General features: G+C 40.5%; 1 protein-coding gene across 1 annotated transcript in view; it reads left to right on the plus strand.

The window, feature by feature from the left end:
* The window catches only part of TMOD2 (tropomodulin 2), a 55,862-nt gene that overhangs the window by 14,208 nt on the left and 20,757 nt on the right, over window positions 1-20,897 (plus strand). The window contains exons 2-7 of the mRNA XM_070377899.1: window positions 2,537-2,731; window positions 4,216-4,372; window positions 7,822-7,944; window positions 10,663-10,749; window positions 16,963-17,093; window positions 19,077-19,184. Coding sequence (XP_070234000.1) covers window positions 2,606-2,731; window positions 4,216-4,372; window positions 7,822-7,944; window positions 10,663-10,749; window positions 16,963-17,093; window positions 19,077-19,184 — 732 coding nt within the window. The 5' untranslated portion in view covers window positions 2,537-2,605. The remainder of the gene's footprint in view (window positions 1-2,536; window positions 2,732-4,215; window positions 4,373-7,821; window positions 7,945-10,662; window positions 10,750-16,962; window positions 17,094-19,076; window positions 19,185-20,897) is intronic.

Here is a 20,897-nt window from a genome sequence, read left to right on the forward strand (position 1 = left end):
GGCCTGGCACATCCCAGCTGTGAGACCTCAAGCAAGGCTCTCAGTCGCTTGCGTAAACCATGCAACTCTGATTGGGGTTTGAACCTGCGATCTTTTAACTGAGAGCACACACCTGGTCTCAGGACTTAATGAAGCTTGGGTTCTTGATGTCTCATTGCAAAATGAATTCAGTGAGAGACAAAGTTATAGGTTGCTGCTGCTGCTAAGTTACTCAGTCGTGTCTGACTCTTAGCGACCCCATGGACTGCAACCTATCAGGCTCCTCCGTCCGTGGGATTTTCCAGGCAGGAGTACTGGAGTGGGGTGCCATTGCCTTCTCCAAAGTTATAGGTACGAAGTAGATTTATTTAGAAACACACTTCACAGACAGAGTGTGGGCCATCCCGGGAGGCTAGAGCAGCACCAGGGTATGGGTTGTCAGTTTTTATAGCAATGGGTAATTTCATAGGCTAATGAGGGGGAGGGGGCAAGTGGGCCTTAGGAAGCATCTCTATGAACAAAGCCAGGGGAGGTGATGGAATTCCAGTTGAGCTATTTCAAATCCTAAAAGATGATGCTGTGAAAGTGCCTCACTCAATATGCCAGCAAATTTGGAAAACTCAGCAGTGACCACAGGACTGGAAAGGGTCACTTTTCATTCCAATCCCAAAGAAAGGCAATGCCAAAGAATGCTCAAACTACTGCACAGCTGCACTCATCTCACATGCTAGCAAAGTGATGCTCAAAATTTTCCAAGCCAGGCTTCAACTGTGAAATTTCATGAACTGTGAAATTCCACATGTTCATGCTGGATTTAGAAAAGGCAGAGGAGCCAGAGATCAAATTGCCAAGGTCCACTAGATCATGGAAAAAGCAAGAGAGTTTCAGAAAAACATCTACTTCTGCTATATTGACTACACTAAAGCCTTTGACTGTGTGGATCACAACAAACTGTGGGAAATTCTTAAAGAGATGGGAATACCAAACCACCTGACCTGCCTCCTGAGAAATCTGTATGCAGGTCAAGAAGCAACAGTTAGAACTGGACATGGAACATCAGACTGGTTCCAAATTGGGAAAGAAGTGTTCAAGGCTGTATATTGTCACCCTGCTTATTTAACTTATATGCAGAGTACATCATGAGAAATGCTGGACTGGATGAAGCACAGCTGGAATCAAGATTGCCAGGAGAAATATCAATAACCTCAGATATGCAGATGACACCACCCTTATGGCAGAAAGCAAAGAGGAACTTAAGAGCCTCTTGATGAAAGTGAAAGAGGAGAGTGAAAAAATTGGCTTAAAACTCAACATTCAGAAAACCAAGATCATGGCATCTGGTCCCATTACTTCATGGCAGATAGATGGGGAAACAATGGAAACTGTTACAGACTTTATTTATTTGGGCTCCAAAATCACTGCAGTTGGTGACTACAGCCATGAAATTAGAAGACGCTTGCTCCTTGGAAGAAAAGTTATGACCAACCTAGAGAGCATATTCAAAAGCAGAGATATTACTTTGCCAACAAAGGCCCATCTAGTCAAAGCTATGGTTTTTCCCTTAGTCATGAATGGATGTGAGAGTTGGACTATAAAGAAAGCTGAGCACCGAAGAATTGATGCCTTTGAACTGTGGTGCTGGAGAAGACTCTTGAGAGTCCCTTGGACTGCAAGGAGATCCAACCAGTTCATCCTAAAGGAGATAAGTCCTGAGTATTCATTGGAAGGACTGATGTTAAAGCTGAAACTCTAATCCTTTGGCCACCTGATACGAAGAGCTGACTCATTTGAAAAAGACCCTGACACTGGGAAAGATTGAAGGCGAAAGGAGAAGAGGATGACGGAGGATGAGATGGTTGGATGGCATCACTGACTCAATGGACATGAGCTTGATCAAACTCCGGGACATTGTGAAGAACAGAGAAGCCTGGCATGCTGCAGTCCATGGGATCACAAAGAGTCAGACACGACTGAGTGACTGAACTTAAGCTGAAACTGAATAAGGGGGAGGAGTATTCTAGCTGTTTGGGGAAAAGGGTGGAGATTTCCAGGAAATGGGCCACTGCCCACTTTTTGGCCTTTGCTGGTTGACCTCAGAACTGTCCTGGCTCCTGTGGGTGTGTCATTTAGATGCTAATGTGTTACAGTGAGCATATAATAAGGCTCAATGTTTACTGGAAGTCACATCTTCTGCCACCTTGGACCTTGTTGGTTCTAACCAATTTTTGTCATGTCCTATGGCTATGTCATTCTTTTAAAAGTTGTGCCCTGCCCCCTTGCCTCATGTTTCACTTGGCCTCAGAATATTCATCTGTAAAATGTGATATCTATATCTCTCCAGGCTTCCTTTCCACGTCATTGTAAAAATCTAAATAAGGGAGATAATATGCATGAAAATACTTTGTAAGCACACAGGCTGTGATGAAGATAATACTACTTATTTTGTTGACTGTTTCGTCCAGTGGAAAGACTCCATGGGCAGATAGCATAGCTCTGTCTCCTGCTAATAAGTCCTATTTATCAAAAGGAGGTAACAGTCTTTCTTTCTTCTTATTAGTATTCTGAAGTCTTAGGAAGCTGGCACAGTTAAATGTTCGTGGCCCATGAGAAAGGCATATAAGAAACCATGGCACTCCCTTTTCAAAAAGAGCTGGAGAAATACAAGAATATTGATGAAGATGAGCTTCTTGGCAAACTCTCAGAAGAGGAACTGAAACAGTTGGAAAATGTTCTTGATGACCTAGATCCTGAGGTTAGTGACCTGGAACTGAAGCAGGTGGTTAGTGATAAGGTGGGATGCATGATATAGCATGTCCTTAAACAATAGTATAGGAATCCCTGAGCTCCAAATGCAGATTCTGTGTTCTTCCCTAATTGGTTCTGAATCACTTACTTTTTTATAAACCATGGAGAACCTCAGTAGTGACATATTTGATATGGCAATTTCATTTCTCAAAAACCAGTTTAATGTAAATGCCAGAAAATGTTTTCCATTGACTCCGAGAAAGACTAGACTGACTTATGGAAAAAGAAAGGAAAAAGAAAGAGGAAAGAAACATGACCAAGTTTATTCTGAGTCATGTATTCTGCTGGGCCCAGGAGTCCTTGACTTAAATTATATTATCCCCATTTCATAAATAAGGGGACAGACCAGGAAAAGTAATTTACATAAGATCCCATACTGGTAACCTGGTAAATGTCAGAGATGGTATTTAAACCAAATCTTTAGCCCCCAAAGCAGATATTTTTAATATCTCATTTCTTGAATATATATAAACAAGTTAAAATCTTGGTGATCTCACACTAATGGATATATTAGAATAACTGTAACTGTAATATCAAATAGATTTAAATGGAGCATTTCATGTTTTTATGAGCTCTTACAAAGGTAAATAGCTTGTTATAATGTTTATCAAGCACTTTCTTCAGCCCTGCTAGTATTATCTCAAACTCAGAGGCAGAGACATCTAAAATAGTGATTTTACTATAAATAAAAACATCCACTAAAATATTTATATGATATTCTATAATGCCAGATAATTTGGAATTTTTTTTACTTTAAAAAATGCAAGTATCTTTTTTTGCTTTTTAAACTTAAAAGAGATACCTCTATGTTTCATCAAGCAGATATCAATAGCTATCATAATGTTCACTTACCAGCTTGGATGTTTCCCAGGAGAGATTAGAAATGAGTGTGGGGACTTCCCTGGTGGTCTAGTGGTTGAGAATCCACCTTCCAATGCAAGGGAGATGGGTTCGATCCCTGGATGGGAAACTTAAGATCCCACATGACTCAGAAGAACTAAGCCTGAGTGCCACACCTAGAGAAGCCCACAAGACAATGAAGACCCAACACAGCCAAAAAAACCTTTTTAAAATTAAAAATAAAAAAGAAGAGAGTGTGGCCATATTGGCTCTTCCATATGCATCCCTGGGAGCACTGCTGGACAAACCTAAGTGGGATCTATAAGGAAAGAGGCTGTGAAGGGTGGCTTGTTCTAGAAGGCAGCTGCAGCAATCTGAGGCTGTTTCAGCCACCTGAGTTCTGCCTGACTCTTTGGGATCACCCGCCGTCAACACAGAATGTTAGAGTGAATAGGGCCTCAAAGATATGCCAGAGCTCCAGCCCTCATCTCTGCGAGGTGTGCTCTGCCCAAGTTCCCCCTACACAGCAGGGGTCAGGGAGGGAAAACATATCAGACACCCCCTTTCCTGCTCATTCCTCTGTCTCATCAGAGTGCACTGCTGCCAGCTGGATTTCGACAGAAAGACCAGACACAGAAAGCAGCCACGGGCCCGTTTGACCGCGAACACCTCCTTATGTACCTGGAGAAGGAGGCTTTGGAGCAGAAAGACAGGGAAGACTTTGTGCCCTTCACCGGAGAAAAGAAAGGTAAGGACCACAGGTGCAGTCTGACAACGTAAGTACCCCAGTATATTGTTGTGGAGGGTCAGGTGAGGGAACTGGCCTGACAGTGGGAACTAAGCCTGAACTGGATTCAGTAGGATTAAAAGCATCGTAGCTGGTGGACATAGGTGTGTGGACACATGTCCAGACCCACAGACCATACACCACCAAGGATGAGTCCTCCATGTCTCTACAAATGACCCAATTGTGTTCCTTTTTATGGCCGAGTAATATTCCATTGTATATAGTCCACATCTTCTTTATCTATTCATCTGTTGATGGATATTTAGGTGGAGTGAAGTAAGTCAGAAAGAGAAAAAAGAGTATCATATATTAATACATATATAGAAAACTGATACAAATGAACCTATGTGCAGGGCAGGAATAGAGACAGACCTAGAGAATGGACATGTGGGCATGGCCCAGGAGGGAGCTGGGATGAATTGGGATATTGGGATTGACATACATGCACTGCCATGTGTAAAGAGATAGCCAGTGGGAACCTGCTGCATAGTACAGGGAGCTTGGCTCGCTGCTCTGTGGTGACTTAGATGGGTAGGATGAGGGACATGTTGGAGGAAGGGCAAAGAGGAAGGAGATCTATATATTATATATATAGCTAATTCACTTTGTTATACAATGTTATAAAGCAGCTACCCCAAAGTTTTAAAAAAAGAGTGAACACTAATATAAACTGTAGATTTTAGGTGACAATGATGTCAGTGTAGGTTCAGCCGTTGTAACAAGTACACACTGCTGTGGGCTGTCATTAGAGGGGAGGTTGAGGGGCAGGGCAGTCATGGGAACTGTCTGTACTTCCCAATGCTAACATAAAGCTGCTCCAAACAATGAAGTCTATTAAAAAAAAAAAAAAAGAACCATGGCAGAAGATGTAGGCTACAAATAGAGAACAGACTAGTCGTTACCAGAAGGGAAAGAAAGGAAAGGAAGGGTGAGATAGAGGTATGGGATTAAGAAACACGAACTACTATGTATAAAGTAAGTAACAAGGATGTATTGTATAGCACAGGGAAATATAAACATTCTTTTGTGATAATTTTAAATATAATTAATTTATAAAATATTGAATCACTCTTGTATACCTAAAACTGATATAATATTATAAATTGATTATACTTCAATAAAATTTTAAAAAATACAGACTAATGTGCAGAGAAATTAAAGATCTGAACAGCAAGAACAACAAAAGAAGCTGCCAGTTCAAAAGAGAGAATATTGTCATTAGAAAAGTGTGAATCTGGCTTCTGAAACCCACACAGGTAACCATAATTTATTAAAAAAAAAAAAATCTGCTTAGCCACAAAAAGTAATAATCTGCTTGAGTAAGGGGACAGAAAAAGGAACCCATAGGCTAATCAACTGAATGTGCTGTGCTGTGCTAAATTGCTTCAGTCGTGTCCGACTCTGCAACCCTATAGACAGTAGCCCACTAGGCTCCTCTGTCCATAGAATTCTCCAGGCAAGGATACCGGAGTGCGTTGCCATGCCCTCCTCCAGGAGATCTTCCCCACCCAGGGATCTAACCTGCATCCCTTAAGTCTCCTGCATTGGCAGGTGGGTTCTTTACCACTAGCACCACCTGGGAAGCCCAAAATGAACTGAATACTTAGAGTGTAATGGTATTCAAATTCGTTTCATTAAAAAAAAAAAAAAATGTAAGCCCTAAAGAAGCAGTTTGGGAAGTGTAAAGCAGCATCAAGCGCTGGCGTGTTCCTCCTGACCAGGGCCTGTCTCAGTCGCAGGTGTCTGCCCGGGTCTGCCTCTGTTAGATGCTTCCGCTAGAGGCCAGTGCACTTAATCATCTGTTCCTCTAGCACCTACCAGCCACCTCCTGGCCTCAGAGCCCTGTGCCAGGTGCTGGGAACACAGGGCAGACCCTGCCCTGCCCTCAGGGAGCATGTGGTCTAGTGAGAAACATTCTGATAGACCTGGAAGGGGCCTGAGGAGTAAGAGGATGTTCCTTCAGCAAGGAGTGAGCTCTGAACTAAGACAGGAAAATCTTCCTCCCTAGCTCCCCACCCTGAGCTCCCCTTTGGAGGAAAAGTGGCTACCAATCCCCTATCCAGGTTCCTCAGCTGTAACAGTGACTTGGTCCCCAAAATACAACTGGAATCACTGATAACCTCGTGGTATCCATTGTCTTTTTAAAACACAGATCCGATCATGTCATTCCCTGCTTACTGTCTCAAACCATTGCCACGGTGCTCAGAGTCATGGAGAGCTCACCCCGCCCACCTCTCTGACTGCATCTCCCCTCCCCTCACTAAGCTCAGCCCCACTGTCCTCACTCCATTCCCCAAACCTGCCAAGTTCTTTTCCCACCCCAAGGTCTTCTTCTCTCTCACCTGCCTCCCCATTTTTTTACCTGCTGAGAGTCCCAGCTTAAATGTCAGGGCCTCCAGCTTTCCCTGACCTCTGTCTAAAACATGCTCCTTCTATCATGACATCCTTCTATTGCTCCCGTAGCACTGTGACAGCATTCATCCTTTTGCTTACTTCCAGTTTTGTGTGTGTGTCACATGAATCTGAGATCCGCAGTGGGACTGTGTCTCTCTTGCATCCTGGCACAGAAACTGGCATGGGGCAGGCACTGGACAACATGGATTGGAATGAATGCCATCTCAGCTTCTGTGCTGGGGCCACGGAAGCAGGAGTGCCAGCTCCTTGGCTGCTGCCTTCCCTGTGCAGCGTCATGGCGGCTCTGAACCATGTGCATCCAGTGCCCCGTGAACCACTGATGGTGTCATTTTATTAAGAAAGTAAGGTTGGGCAGTGACAAATTGGGCAAATAACCAAGGTTTGCAGTGGAAACATGGAGCTGTTTCTATGGCAGCATGGTTATTGTTAGACCAATGGTGAAGGAAAAAATTAATTGTAATGTCAACTCTTCAATAAAAGGCCAATTAGCTTGCAGTATTAGGGTAGTGAGAGAATAACAAGAGGAAAGCTGTCATCTTCTGTTCTCGGAGCAGAGGTCTGGGGAGCAGCTATGGTGAATTAACTCCTGATCCAGATTAATCTGCAGATGGTTCTTAGGGGGTTAGGTGTCCAGGAGCAGCCAGAGTAATAAATAGGGGTCCAGACGGGGTGGACAGCTGCTCAGGGGAGCTTAGGAGAAGCCACATGATTGGGTTAAAGGAGCAGAGAACAAGTTTTCCAGAAAGAGTGGAAGGATCAGAGTGAGGTGTGTACAGGGCCCCAGGAAGACCACCAGTGACCCAGGAGCATGTCTAACCAGGATTCCTTAATTTCTGAGATGATGCCAATGTCACTAACCCACTAATCCTGGTTGGACCTGCATTGGTTTAATGCTTCAGCTCTTAATGACCAGAGCTGTACATTCTCTGGTTAGTTCACTTCCCCTAGAACAAGGCAGCAGCACACAATGCTTTTGTTTTTCTTCTGATTTAAAGGGAGAGTCTTTATCCCCAAAGAAAAGCCCATAGAAACTCATAAAGAAGAAAAGGTGACCCTGGACCCAGAACTGGAAGAAGCTTTGGCCAGCGCCTCCGACACTGAACTCTATGACCTTGCAGGTTAGTCCTCAGCTCTGGGAAGCTTTTCTGTCTAGCTCTGTGACCTCCAGACATGCACTGACCCCCTGGAACAGCCTCTGAGCCCCTGTGTCAGTCACTGTTGATTGTTACTATGGTATCAAGTTGACTTCAGCCATTAGGCAGCTGAGAGGCTGGATGCAGGTCACCTAAGCTCTCTGAGCAAACATTTCACTGTATCTCAGCTATAAAATGTAAAATCATATTTCATTTGAAAAGTACCCACAGTAACACCTATCCTACAAAATCCAAGAGTTACGGTGAGAAGTCAAAGAGAAGAAATATGAAGGAGTGTTGAGAATTTAAACAACAAAATAACAGCCCTTATGCCTTCAAAAGAGCTTCACATTTGGCGTTTTATAATCACAAAATTTCCATTTCCATCACAAAATGTCTTGTTCTTTCCCACAGTCACTGTTTTTGATTCCCACTTAGTTATATTAACCTAACCATAGAGCAGAACCCATTTTACTGTTATATTTCCCCAATAAAGTACATCCATATTCAGCCCAGTCTGCTCATTTTTTCTAGTTTTCTTAACAATAGCAACAGTATAATAATAATTATTATTATATGTGAACTGTGAATTGGTTATACATACAGATAGAAAAAACCCAGGAAGGGATAGTTAGGGGGGAATTGCGGATCAAATGTACACACTGCTATATTTAAAATGGATAATCAACAAGGACCTACTGTATAGCACAGGGAACTCCACTCAGTGTTATTGGCAGTCTGAATGGGAGAGGAGTTTCGGGGGGGGGGGAATGGATACATGTGTATGTGTGGCTGAGTCTCTCTGCTGTGCACCTGAAACTGTCATAACATTGTTAATTGGCTAAGCTGCCGCCGCCGCCGCTGCTCATTCGCTTCAGTCGTGTCTGACTCTGTGCGACCTCATAGACGGCAGCCCACCAGGTTCCCCCGTCCCTGGGATTCTCCAGGCAAGAACACTGGAGTGGGTTGCCATTTCCTCCTCCAATGCATGAAAGTGAAAAGTGAAAGTGAAGTCGCTCAGTCGTGTCCGACTCTTTGCGACCCCATGAACTTCAGCCCACCAGGCTCCTCCGTCCATGGGATTTTCCAGGCAAGAATACTAGAGTGGGTTGCCATTGCCTTCTCTGGTTAATTGGCTATACTCCAATATAAAGTAAAAAGTTTTTTTTTTTTTTAAAGAAAAAACCCAAATAGTACAAAATAATATGTAATGAATTATATAAGCTTCCTCCCGTTTCTTGTATTTCCTTTGAAAAAGATTCCATGCATGTACCCACGTATTTGTGTGCTGATTGGATGGAAATCTGCATTATTAGGGTCATTAGGTCCCCACAGGATAGAGGTGCTTTGAAAAACAGTCCACAGCTTTGGCAAGAATTTTCACATTGTTATTCCATTGGAAGACATGAGTAATAATAATCTCCTTCCTCCCAGGAGAACCAACTCTGCCTTATTCTAAAAGTAAAACTTGACAAGGGGAGTGAAATTATAATCATAAGTTGCATAGTGAATATGGGGCCAAAGCAAGATATGCTTGTTGGATGGTCTCAGAGTCCTGTGTTTATTCTCCCTAGACAAGGCCAAAAACACAGTGACAAATTCTTATTTATTTAACAAGAATTTGTAAAGCACTTAGAACAGTGCGTAACACATAGGAAGTCATTTAACCCTTGTAATAGGTAAAGTGTAATGATTATCCCTGTTTTACAGTTGGGGAAACTGAGGCTTAGCGGCATTTAATGACTTCTCAAGCCATACAGATAGTACATAACAGAGTCAGGATTTAAACTCAGGCTGACTGCTCCTGACTGCTCCTCTAAACCCCTACACTCGCTAGCTCTGAACATTTACCCTTTGTTGGCTATATGGGCAGTCCTTCTAGAGTATAGTATACAGCGGATGAGGAACTCAGAGGTGGGCCCCTGCCACCATTGGCAGATTATTCTGGGATCCTCCCCCAGTAGGCCTCCTGGAATTTCTCACCTGGAGTTCGTTAAGGAAGGGAAAGCTGGGTGGGCAGTGGCAGTTAGTGCCTGCTCCGTGTTCAGTTATGGCCGGTGCTGTCTCCTGCATACTGTACTGCCCTCTGGTGTGAGTTCTGTGTAGTACAGGTGACTCAAAATCTCAGCCTGCTTACCGGACCTTTATTGCCGACATCTCTTATTTCCCACCCTGGGATGCTCTAAAAGGGAAAAGAACCACTCTTTTCGGTACTGAGAGATGAAAGCAATGGGGAGGCTTACACTGAAAGAGGACCATGATCTTTCAGCCCTTTGTCTCCAGAAAAACTACTACATACTAGTCCATATAATTTTAGAGCTTAAAATATCATTAGACTCAGTCCCACGTTCAAATTTTACAGATGAGAAAACATAGGGATGAATCTACTTAACTAGGAGATCTAAGCAGATTTTCATTTGCTGATTTCACTTTCACTAGACCGTTGTCCCTCAGATCCTACACGACTCCAGATATATAGATGTAGAAAGATGTGAAGAATGCTAGTGATCTTAGGAGGAGGGATTAAAAAAAAAGCTTATTTAATACTATACATGTGTCACACACTTTGCAAGGCAAGTGAGGTCAAGAGACTTATCTTTATGGTATGAAGAATTGTTCTGCAAAGGGAAAATTAACAATGTGGATATCTTAACAAGCTTTCTCAAACTTAAGTTTTATTCACAGATTATTTTTGCTTTTCAGCTGTTCTTGGAGTACACAATTTGCTCAACAATCCCAAGTTTGATGAAGAAACAACCAACACAAAAGGTGGCAAAGGGCCTGTGAGAAGTAAGTTGACATGAAATATGTGGTTTTATGAAACCTGGGAGCCTCCAGGTGTTGCTGATAGGAGAGAGGCTTGTTGACTGGGCCCCTGGGGAGTCTGGAATTCTTTTAGGCTTTGAAGGTGGATTTTGTCAGTTCACCAAGGATCACTGGGCTGTGAGTAATCAGATCAGAATAAGTGGCCAGCACTGGGAGCCCTGTCTGGCAGTGTGACTAGTACCGATCAGTGTGTGTTGCCCAGAACACACTCCTGGTGAAAGTGAAAGTCACTCAGTCGTGTCTGACTCTTTGCAACCCCATGGACTATATAGTCCATGGAATTCTCTAGGCCAGAATACGAGAGTAGGTAGCCTTTCCCTTCTCCAGGGAATCTTCCCAACCCAGAGATCGAACCCAGGTCTCCCACATTGCAGGCGGATTCTTTACCAGCTGAGCCACAAGGGAAGCCCAAGAATACTGGAGTGGGTAGCCTATCCCTTCTGCAGGGGATCTTCCCAACCCAGGAATCGAACCATGATCTTCTGCATTGCAGGCAAATTCTCTCCTGATAGGTTCAGTCAAAGGAGGAAATGACAGATAAAAAGGTTTGCTTAGCACAGAAAGGAGAGTTTTATGTCATAATGACGCTTTAATTAGCTATAGTATTTTAGCTAAGTTTTCCTTCTCTATTCGAGAAACGTCTTTTTGTCTTAATTATGGATGTTTGTGATTGTTGCTGTTGTTCAGTGGCCAAGTCGTGTCTGACTCTTTGCAACTCCTTGGACTGCAGCATGCCAGGCTTCCCTGTCTTCCAGAGTTTGCTCAAACTCATGTCCATTGAGTCGGCAATGTCATCCAATCATTTCATCCTCCGTTGCCCTCTTTTCTTCTTGCCCTCAATCTTTCCCCGCATCAGGGTCTTTTCCAATGAGTCAGCTCTTCGTATCAGGTGGTCAAAGTATTGGAGCTTCAGCTTTAGCATCAGTTCTTCCAAAGAATATTTAGAGTTGATTTCCTGTAGTATTTTAGATAAATTTCCTTCTCTGTTCGAGTGCCTCTTTGTCTCAATAATGGATGTTTGTCATTAGAATTTGAGTACCTACGTCCCCCAGAGAGCATGAAAGACACACTGGTGTGGATTTGCCACAGAACATTCCAGACCACTCTCTTCTTTGTCACCATTTTCTGGAGAAATGTACCCTTCATTAGCCTCTCTCACTTACTCATTCATCAGTCATTTACTAAATATTTACTGTCAGGAACGTTCTAGGCTTAGGTACAAAGGTAAAAGAGATGGTGCCTGCCCAAAGGAACTTATCTATCTGTGGGAGGGACGGATCAATAATCAAATAATTTCAGTACAGTGTGATACAGCTGTTAGGAAAACTCACAGAAGATCACAGCTTTTCTTAATAAAATTATAGTTTATTCTCTCTGATGGTGACTTTGGCAATGCTTTCTAGTCTCAGCAATGTGTCTGTCAACCACCATTTATACTGGGTAATTTACCCAGACAGTGAGCAATATTCCTTTTATTTTCCTTCTGGTTTCTTATGCATACAAATGAAAAATATTCATCCTTTTAATCTCAATACCAAAATGTAACATTCTGACAACATGTTTATTATGAAAAAAAAAGTCTGATGCATAGCCTACTGGGCTGTTATACATACACATACACACATATCATTAACTTTTTAAAATACTATTTTTTTAGAGCAGTTTTGTGTTCACTGCAAAATTGAGAGAAAGGTACCGAGATATGCCGTTCCATATGCACAGCCTCTCCACTTAGCTATATCCTGCACAGAGTGGTGCATTTAATGAACCATTGTAGGTTACACTTAATGAACCTACACTGACACATCATTATCACTCTGAGCCCAAAGTTTACAACAGGGCTCTTTGCTGGGTTTGTATATTCTGTGGGTTTGCATAAATGCACAATGACAGGTTTCCACCACTACAGTATCAGGCAGAGTGGTGTCACTGTCCTGAAACTTCTCTGTGCTCTGCCTGTTCATCTCTCCTTCCCCACTAACCTCTGGCAACTGCTGATCTTTTAACTCTCTCCATCATTATGCCTTTTCCAGAATGTCATATAATTGGAATCATATAGTATGTAGCCTATTCAGACTGGTTTCTTTCACTTAGTGATATGCATTTAAGGTTCCTCTGTGTCTTTTCAAGATTTGATAGAGTCTTTCTTTTTTTTTATTGTAACAGTAACAGTTGATGTACAATATTATATAAGTTATGGGTATACAGCATAGTGATTCAGTTTTTAAAGGTTATGCTCCATTAATAGTTATTATATATTATCATGGAGTTGGCTATATTCCCTATGTTATATAATATATCCCATAGTTTATTTTATTCATAAGAATTGGTACTTCTTAATTCTCTATTAAAATAATTCTCTAATTAAGAGAATTCTTAATTCTCTGTCTTGCTCCTCCCCTCTTTCCTCTCCCCACTGGTAAACACCAGTTTGTTCTCTGTATGTGTGAGTTTACTTCCTTTTTGTTATATTCACTAATTTGTTCTTTTAAGATTCACATATAAGTGACATCTTAAAGTAGTTGTCTTTCTCTGTCTGACTTATTTCACTTAGCATACTACCTTCCAAGTTAATCCATGTTGTTGTAAAGTGGTAAAATTTCATTCTTTATCATGGTTGAGTAGTAGCCCATATTTGTTTGTACATATGTGTATATATTATCATTCATCTGTTGATATATGTTTAGGCTGCTCCCATATCTTGGCAATTGTAAATAATACTTCTGTGAACATGGGGATGCATGTGTCTTTTCAAATTAGTGTTTTTGCTTATTTTAGACATATGCCCAGGAGTGGAATTGCTAAATCATGTGGCAGTGATAGATCATTTCTTTTTAACACTGAATAATGTTCCATTATTTGGATATACCACAGTTTATCAGATCACCTACTGAAGGACATCTTAGTTGCTTCCAAATTTTATAAATTAAGAGTAAAGCTGCTACAAATATCCATGTTCAGATTTTGGACATAAATTTTAAACTCCTTTGGATAAACATAAAGGAGCATGATTGCTGAATCTTATGGTAAGATGTTTGGTTTTGAATTCCATGAGCAATGAATGAGAATTTCTGTTGCTCCACATCCTCACCAGCATTTGGTTTTGTCAATGTTTCGGATTTTGGTCATTCTAATAGGTATGTAGTGGTGTGTAACTATTTTAATTTGCATTTCCCTAATAACATATGATGTGGAGCATCTTTTCATATGCCTATTTTTCATTTGTATATCTTCTTTGGTGAGATATCTCTCAACATTTTTGGCTTATTTTTAAAATCATGTTGTTTCCTTATCATTGAGTTTTAAGAGTTCTTGTATATATTGGATAAGTGCTTTATCATATGTATCTTTTTTCTGATTTTTTTAAGGAATCAAAGATTTTTTAGATTATATAATATTTTACAAATTGCAAAAGTTTCACACAGTTCAGTTCAGTCACTCAGTCACATCCAACTCTTTGCAAGCCCATGGACTGCAGCACGCCAGGCTTCCCTGTCAATCACCAACTCCCAGAGCTTGCTCAAACTCATGTCCATTGAGTCAGTGATGCCATCCAACCATCTCATCTTCTGTCATTCCCTTCTCCTCCTGTCTTCAATCTTTCCCAGCATCAGGGTCTTTCCCAATGAGTAACTTCTTTGCATCAGGTGGTCAAAGTATTGAAACTTCAGCTTCAGCATCAGTCCTTCCAATGAATATTCAGGATTGATTTCCTTTAGGATTGACTGGTTTGATCTTGCAGCCCAAGGGACTCTCAAGTCTTCTCCAACACCACAGTTCAAAAGCATCCATTCTTTGGCACTCAGCTTTCTTTATAGTCCAACTCTGACATCCATACAACTACTGGAAAAACCATAGCTTTGACTAGATAGACCTTTGTCAGCAAAATAATGTCTCTGCTTTTTAATATGCTGTCTAGGTTGGTCATAGCTTTTCTTCCAAAGAGCAAGCATCTTTTAATTTCATGGCTTCAGTCACCATCTGCAGTGATTTTAGAGCCCCCCAAAATAAAGTCTGTCACTGTTTCCATTGTTTCCCCATCTATTTGCCATGAAGTGATGAGACCAGATGCCATGATCTTGGTTTTTTGAATGTTGAGTTTTAAGCCAGCTTTTCCACTCTCCTCTTTCACTTTCATCAAGAGGCTCTTTAGTTCCTCTTCACTTTCTGCCATAAGGGTGGTATCATCTGCATATCTGAGGTTATTGATGTTTCTGCTGGCATTCTTGATTCCAGCTTGTGCTTCATCCAGCCCGGCATTCATTCCACATGATGTACTCTGCATATAAGTTAAATAAACAGGGAGACAATATACAGCCTTGATGTATTCACACACATGATTTCAAATAATCCCATAACAACCCTTTTTTTTCACTATACCAATATAGTGTCCCTCGCCTCCTCCTTCTCCCCACTGGTAACCACTAGTTTTTTCTCTATATCTGTGAGTCTATCAGATGTGTCTTTTGCAAATATTTTCTCCCAGTCTGTGCTTTTTCTCCCCATTGCTCTTGAGAGTATTTTCTGCAGAGTATAAATGTTTAATTTGAATGCATGTCAGTTTATCCATTCTTCCTTTTAAGGATTAAGCCTTTAGGGCTGTATCTAAAACTTCATCTTCAAACCCAAGGTCATCTAGATTTTATCCTATGTTATCTCCTAGGAGTTCTGTAGTTTTTCATTTAAATCTAGGTCTATGATCTGTTTTGAGTTAATTTTTGTGAAGAGTGTAAAGTCTGTGTGTGCGTACTAAGTCACTTCAGTCGTGTCCAACTCTTTGCAACCCTATGGATGGTAGGTAGCCTGCCAGGCTTCTCTGTCCATGGAATTCTCCAGCAAGAATACTGGAGTGGGTTGTCATGCCCTCCTCCAAGGGATCTTCCCACCCCGTGGATTGAACCAGCTCTTACATCTGCATTGGCAGGTGGGTTCTTTACCACTAGCAGCACCTGAGAAGCCCATAAGGTCTGTATCTAGATTCTGTTATTTTTCCTTCATGTTGATGTCCAGTTGTTCCAGCAACATTTGTTGAAAAGGCTACTTTTTTCTCCACTATTTTACCTTTGCTGCTTTGTCAAAGATCAATTGATTTTATTTATGTGGGTCTATTTGTGGGCTCTCTATTCTGTTCCACTGATATATTTGCATATTTTCACCAATATCACTATCTTCCTTCCTATAGCTTTAAGTCTTCTTTAGGTTGAATTGCTGGATTTGTTTTTCTCTTTCAATATTGTTCTGGCTATTCTGTGTAGTTTTCCTCTTTATATAAACTTTATAATCATTTTTTAATATCTGCAAACTAAATTTCTGAGATTTTGATTGGGATTGCATTGCATTTGGGAAAAACTGATATCTTGACAACACTGAATATTTCTGTACATGGAATATCTCTCCTTCCCACTAACAATATATGAAAATGCTTTTTCATCCACGTTGTTGCTGACTGTGAATATTATCTTTTTACATTTTTTGGCAAATCAAACGGTATCTTATTTTTAAATTTCTCGGAATTTAATTACTTTTTATATTTTTTTGGTTGACTGGTAGAGATTCCTCTGATCATTAGCTGTTCATTTTCCACTGGGTTATCTTACTGCCTTGTAGAAGCTCTGTGTGTATTGAGACATGAACCCTTTGTGTGTTACATACATTGCAAACATTTTGTGTTAACTGCTTTTGAGAATTCTTCCACTTTTCTCTTCTATTCCTTTCTCTTCCTATACCATCCTCAAAATTAGAGCTCCAAGATGGAAATCAGAGGATGGGCCAGGGGAGATTAAGGTTTAGGAAATAAAGGAACTCATTTTTGTGCATCTTAGATTCTTTGGTTTGGTTATTATAGTTTGAAAGAGGTCCGTATGGAGCAGCTATAACTACCTGTGGATATTCTTTTAGGAGTTTGAGTTTGCTGTAGAGCCTCCTGCACTTTTGGCTCCATGGAGCATCAACCACTGAGACTTCTCATTGCAGCTGAAAACACTAACCTGGAAGGCTGTAACTCAGAGCCACGCCATTCCTCTGCTTGCTGAGTTGAGAATAAGCTTGCTGTCACTGATATTAGAATATTATTGGAATCACCACATATGAAAACAAGGTCATTTGGGGAGAAGTTGTCTCTGATTTTTATGGGAGAGACCTTACATTTTATTTTTAAAATTTAAACTTGTGTCTTAGATGTGGTCAAAGGTGAAAAGGTCAAGCCAGTATTTGAGGAACCACCCAATCCCACAAATGTGGAAGTAAGTCTACAGCAGATGAAAGCCAATGACCCCAGCTTGCAAGAAGTCAACCTCAACAACATTAAGGTATTTCATTATGATTGCTGTCAGTCACTTGATTTATCGTTCAGTCAGAAAACTTACTGGAGATGACTGCCTGCCTTTACACATGTTCTAAATCCTTTATAGTCGCTGATTTTGAGGCAAAATATCCTATTCAGAGGAGTGGATTTATTTGCTCAATGCTATGTGGCATCCTGGATGGGAAGGGAGTTTGGGGGAGAATGAATACACGTGTATGTATTGCTAAGTCCCTTTGATGTCCACCTGAAGCTATCACAACATTGTTAATTGGCTATTCTCTAATATATAAAATAAAAAGTTAAAAATGATAATAAATGTTTTAAATAAATTAAGTAGGTTTAAAAAAAGAGAATTATTTCTAGAATTCTTTGAAAAGAATTACAGTACTTGTGTTAAACAACTGTTATTAGTTATCTACTACTGAGGAACAAATTACCCAAAAACTTAGAGGCTTAAAACGACAAACAGTTTATTATTTCACATAATTTCTGAGTGTCAGGAATCTGAGAGTGACATGGCTGGGTAGCTGTGGCTCAGGGTCTCAGATGAGGCTGTAGTAAAGCTGTCAGCCAGAGCTGCAGTCGTCTCAAGGCTTGACCAGGGCTTGGGGCTCCATTTGCAAGAGGGTGCACTCATGTGACTGTTGGCAGGAGCCTCAGTTCCTCAGCACATGGACCTCTTAATAGGGCCGCCAACATATCTTCACGTCATGACAACTTGCTTCCCCCAGAGCAAATGACCCAGGAGAAAAAGAGAGAGTAAACTGAAAGCCACAATGTCTTTTATAGCCTATTCTCTGAAGTCACTTCTGCTTTGACAATGTCTTAGCACTCTCAAAGGGAGGAGAAATTGTGTTGTGTGTGAGAGGGAGAGAGAGAAAGAATGAGGGAAAGAGAAAACACTAGCTGACACTTTTGTGTTCCTTCTTATTAGACCAATTTCTAGCATTTAATAATATCAACTAATTTTTATTGACTACTAGCTATGTGACATATACGTTGCTAAATACTTGAAATTCATTATCTCATTTAATCCTTAGTGGGACTTTAAAAGACTCCAGTGTCCCCAGTCACAGAGCTGGCCTGTAGTGCTCCATGAACTCATGGTAGCCTCTAGCTGTGCCCCGTACTGCCTGCCTCTCCGGTGCTCAGTACTGTGCTAAGTGCTATGGAAGGGGGAATAAGATTCATTCAGTCTCGATTCTGAAGAACTTAAATTAGGAGCAAAACACTAGGCGGATAATTATAACGTGATGTGGTAAGCCCCCGATTTCTGCGAAATTGCAGGTAAGGGAAGTTGATTCTGCCTAAGAGAATCAATAAACAAAGGAGGTGATATTTCTGCTGGGTCTTGAAAGATGAGTTAGAGCTAGTTTAATTCTAGTCTGGCTAGAATATAGAGAATGAAAGAGAAAAAGAGGGAAGGGTGGTGTGTGCATAATTCGGAGGATAAACAGAAGTGATGCCCGAGTGTCACACTGTTAGATTCCCTTATTGGACACTAAGTGGTGCTATTGGCTCTGGATAGGTTGGTTGCTAGAGATGGACGATCGATGTCTTTTAGAGAGGATAAAATCTAAGGTACATCTAAGTCACCAAAATACGAACCTTCAAATTGTGAACTTTCAAAGATGCACACACACTTGCCAGCCCCTGTGTGCCAGCTGTTGTACTGTACTATTGTACTTTTCAAGGTGCTGTACTGTAAGATTAAAAACATTTGTTTTTTCTGTTTGTTTTTTATATATGTATTATTTGTGTGAAAAAGTATTATACACCTGTTACACAGTATTATCTAGCTGATTGTGTTAGTTGGGTACCTAAGCTAACTTTGTTGGAGTTACGTACACACTGGACCTAGGAATGTGCTCTCAGAACGAAACTCATGCGTAGGTCCGGGACCTGCTGTATGTAAAAGCTGTGGGTCCTGAGCTTAGGGTGAAGGTGCTATAGAAGGATTCATCAACAATCTGTGTCTTTCTCATAGAACATTCCAATTCCAACCCTGAAGGAATTTGCAAAGGCTCTGGAGACCAACACTCACGTGAAAAAGTTCAGTCTGGCCGCAACCCGCAGCAATGACCCTGTGGCAATTGTGAGTAGAATCCCTAGAAATACAGCCCTCAGATATTTAATTCAGTAGAAGCTATTTGTAATTTGTTTTATCAATTAACAATGTTCAGATCTGGTCAATGTATTTTCTGTATAATTAATAAACAAAATTAGTTATAATGAGATGGTAAAACAAGAACCCACAAGTCAGGCACTTTGAATTCACTAGAATTTTGTTAACACTACAATATTAGGAGAAAGATATTAGATTAGGCATCTAGCTAAATAAATATTTAGATTTTGTTCTATTCTTAGTACAAATTTTCTGAAACGTTTGCACCTGCAGTAGCATTCCATCACAATAAATGGATATGAGACCCCTCCTCCATGAAAGCCTATAGGAAGCCTTCAGCACATAGAAAAAATGTTAACATATATTTCATTTTAATCTTTTAAGTGGATTCATATGTCTCAAAAATATTTTAAACAACCAAATCTTAAAACATTTTTGTTTGATATTGTTAACCAGAAGATGAAAAAAAAACAAAAAGGTCTATTTCTTCTATGCGCCTTAGTTGATTCAGGTAAATAAGGAAACCCCTGAGCTGAGCCCAAGTAAATACTACTACTGTTACTACATTAATACTACTGTTATTCCTCCTATTAATAGCTCACATTTCTTGAGCAATTAGTAACTGCCAGCTCTGATCCCTGTCCTTTGCTTGGTCATCTCACTGAATCCTCAGTACACACAATGAGGTGTGAACTGTTATTAGTTCCTACTCTAACAAATGAGCAGTGTGAGGCTCAGAAAGGTTAAGTAACTTTTCCAAAGTAACCCAATCAGCAAAGGACAGAGCCAGGATTCATCACCGGGTCCTGGTTCCACAATCAAAATACCTAACCACCCAGCTATGCTATATTTAAATACATTACCTCACTGTTGTAATGTTTGCTAAACTATGCCAGTTGTCAGAAGCCTGAGCATTAGGCCACATCAATGGTTCTACAGGATCTGATGCTCAGCACTTGAAAAATAAAAGTTTCTCGACTTGATGATTTGATTTAAAGTAACATGTCTTTTGGAAGATTTAAAATAGCATTAAAAAGGGACAGCAAGAAAGTAATGCTATCCACCATGGTGCTGGTACAGAGTAGATGTTGAAAAACAAGTATTGAAAAATACTTGTTAAATGAATGAATGGATGTGCCCTCTAACCTCTGAGCAATAGGCAGTATTTCCATGATGACGACAGCAAATGTGAAGTAAGCACTCATGTAAGAAAGGGGCTAAGCTACAGAACAATGTTTTCACCAGCAATTATTACATGTCTAAATTTGTAGGTTGAAAGCAGTTTTGAATTTGAAGCCTATCATTGAAATAGAAAAAGAACAGAACTAGATCATTGGCGAGGTAAAGTTAACAATTTAGGGGTTCTTATCTGTGCATGATTTTGTGTGTAATCTCTGCCCTTTACTAGATTTGTTTTCAGTTAAGCAAAAACATTCACAGTGCATTTCGTATGTAAATAACTAAAGGGATAAATAAATGATTTATAATTTATGTTTAATATAATATTTACAGTAAAATGGCAGGGATACAACTAGTTCATAGTTTACTGTCAGCACTAGTAAATAATCTAATTTCTACTCTAGGTCAAATAGATACCTTGCTAAATGGACTAATATAATATATATATCCATTACATAGCCCAATATGTTAATAATATACATTAACACACATTATATCTATAAT

Source organism: Bos mutus, chromosome 10 (genome assembly GCF_027580195.1).
Source record: "Bos mutus isolate GX-2022 chromosome 10, NWIPB_WYAK_1.1, whole genome shotgun sequence".
NCBI classification, from domain to species: Eukaryota; Metazoa; Chordata; class Mammalia; order Artiodactyla; family Bovidae; genus Bos; species Bos mutus.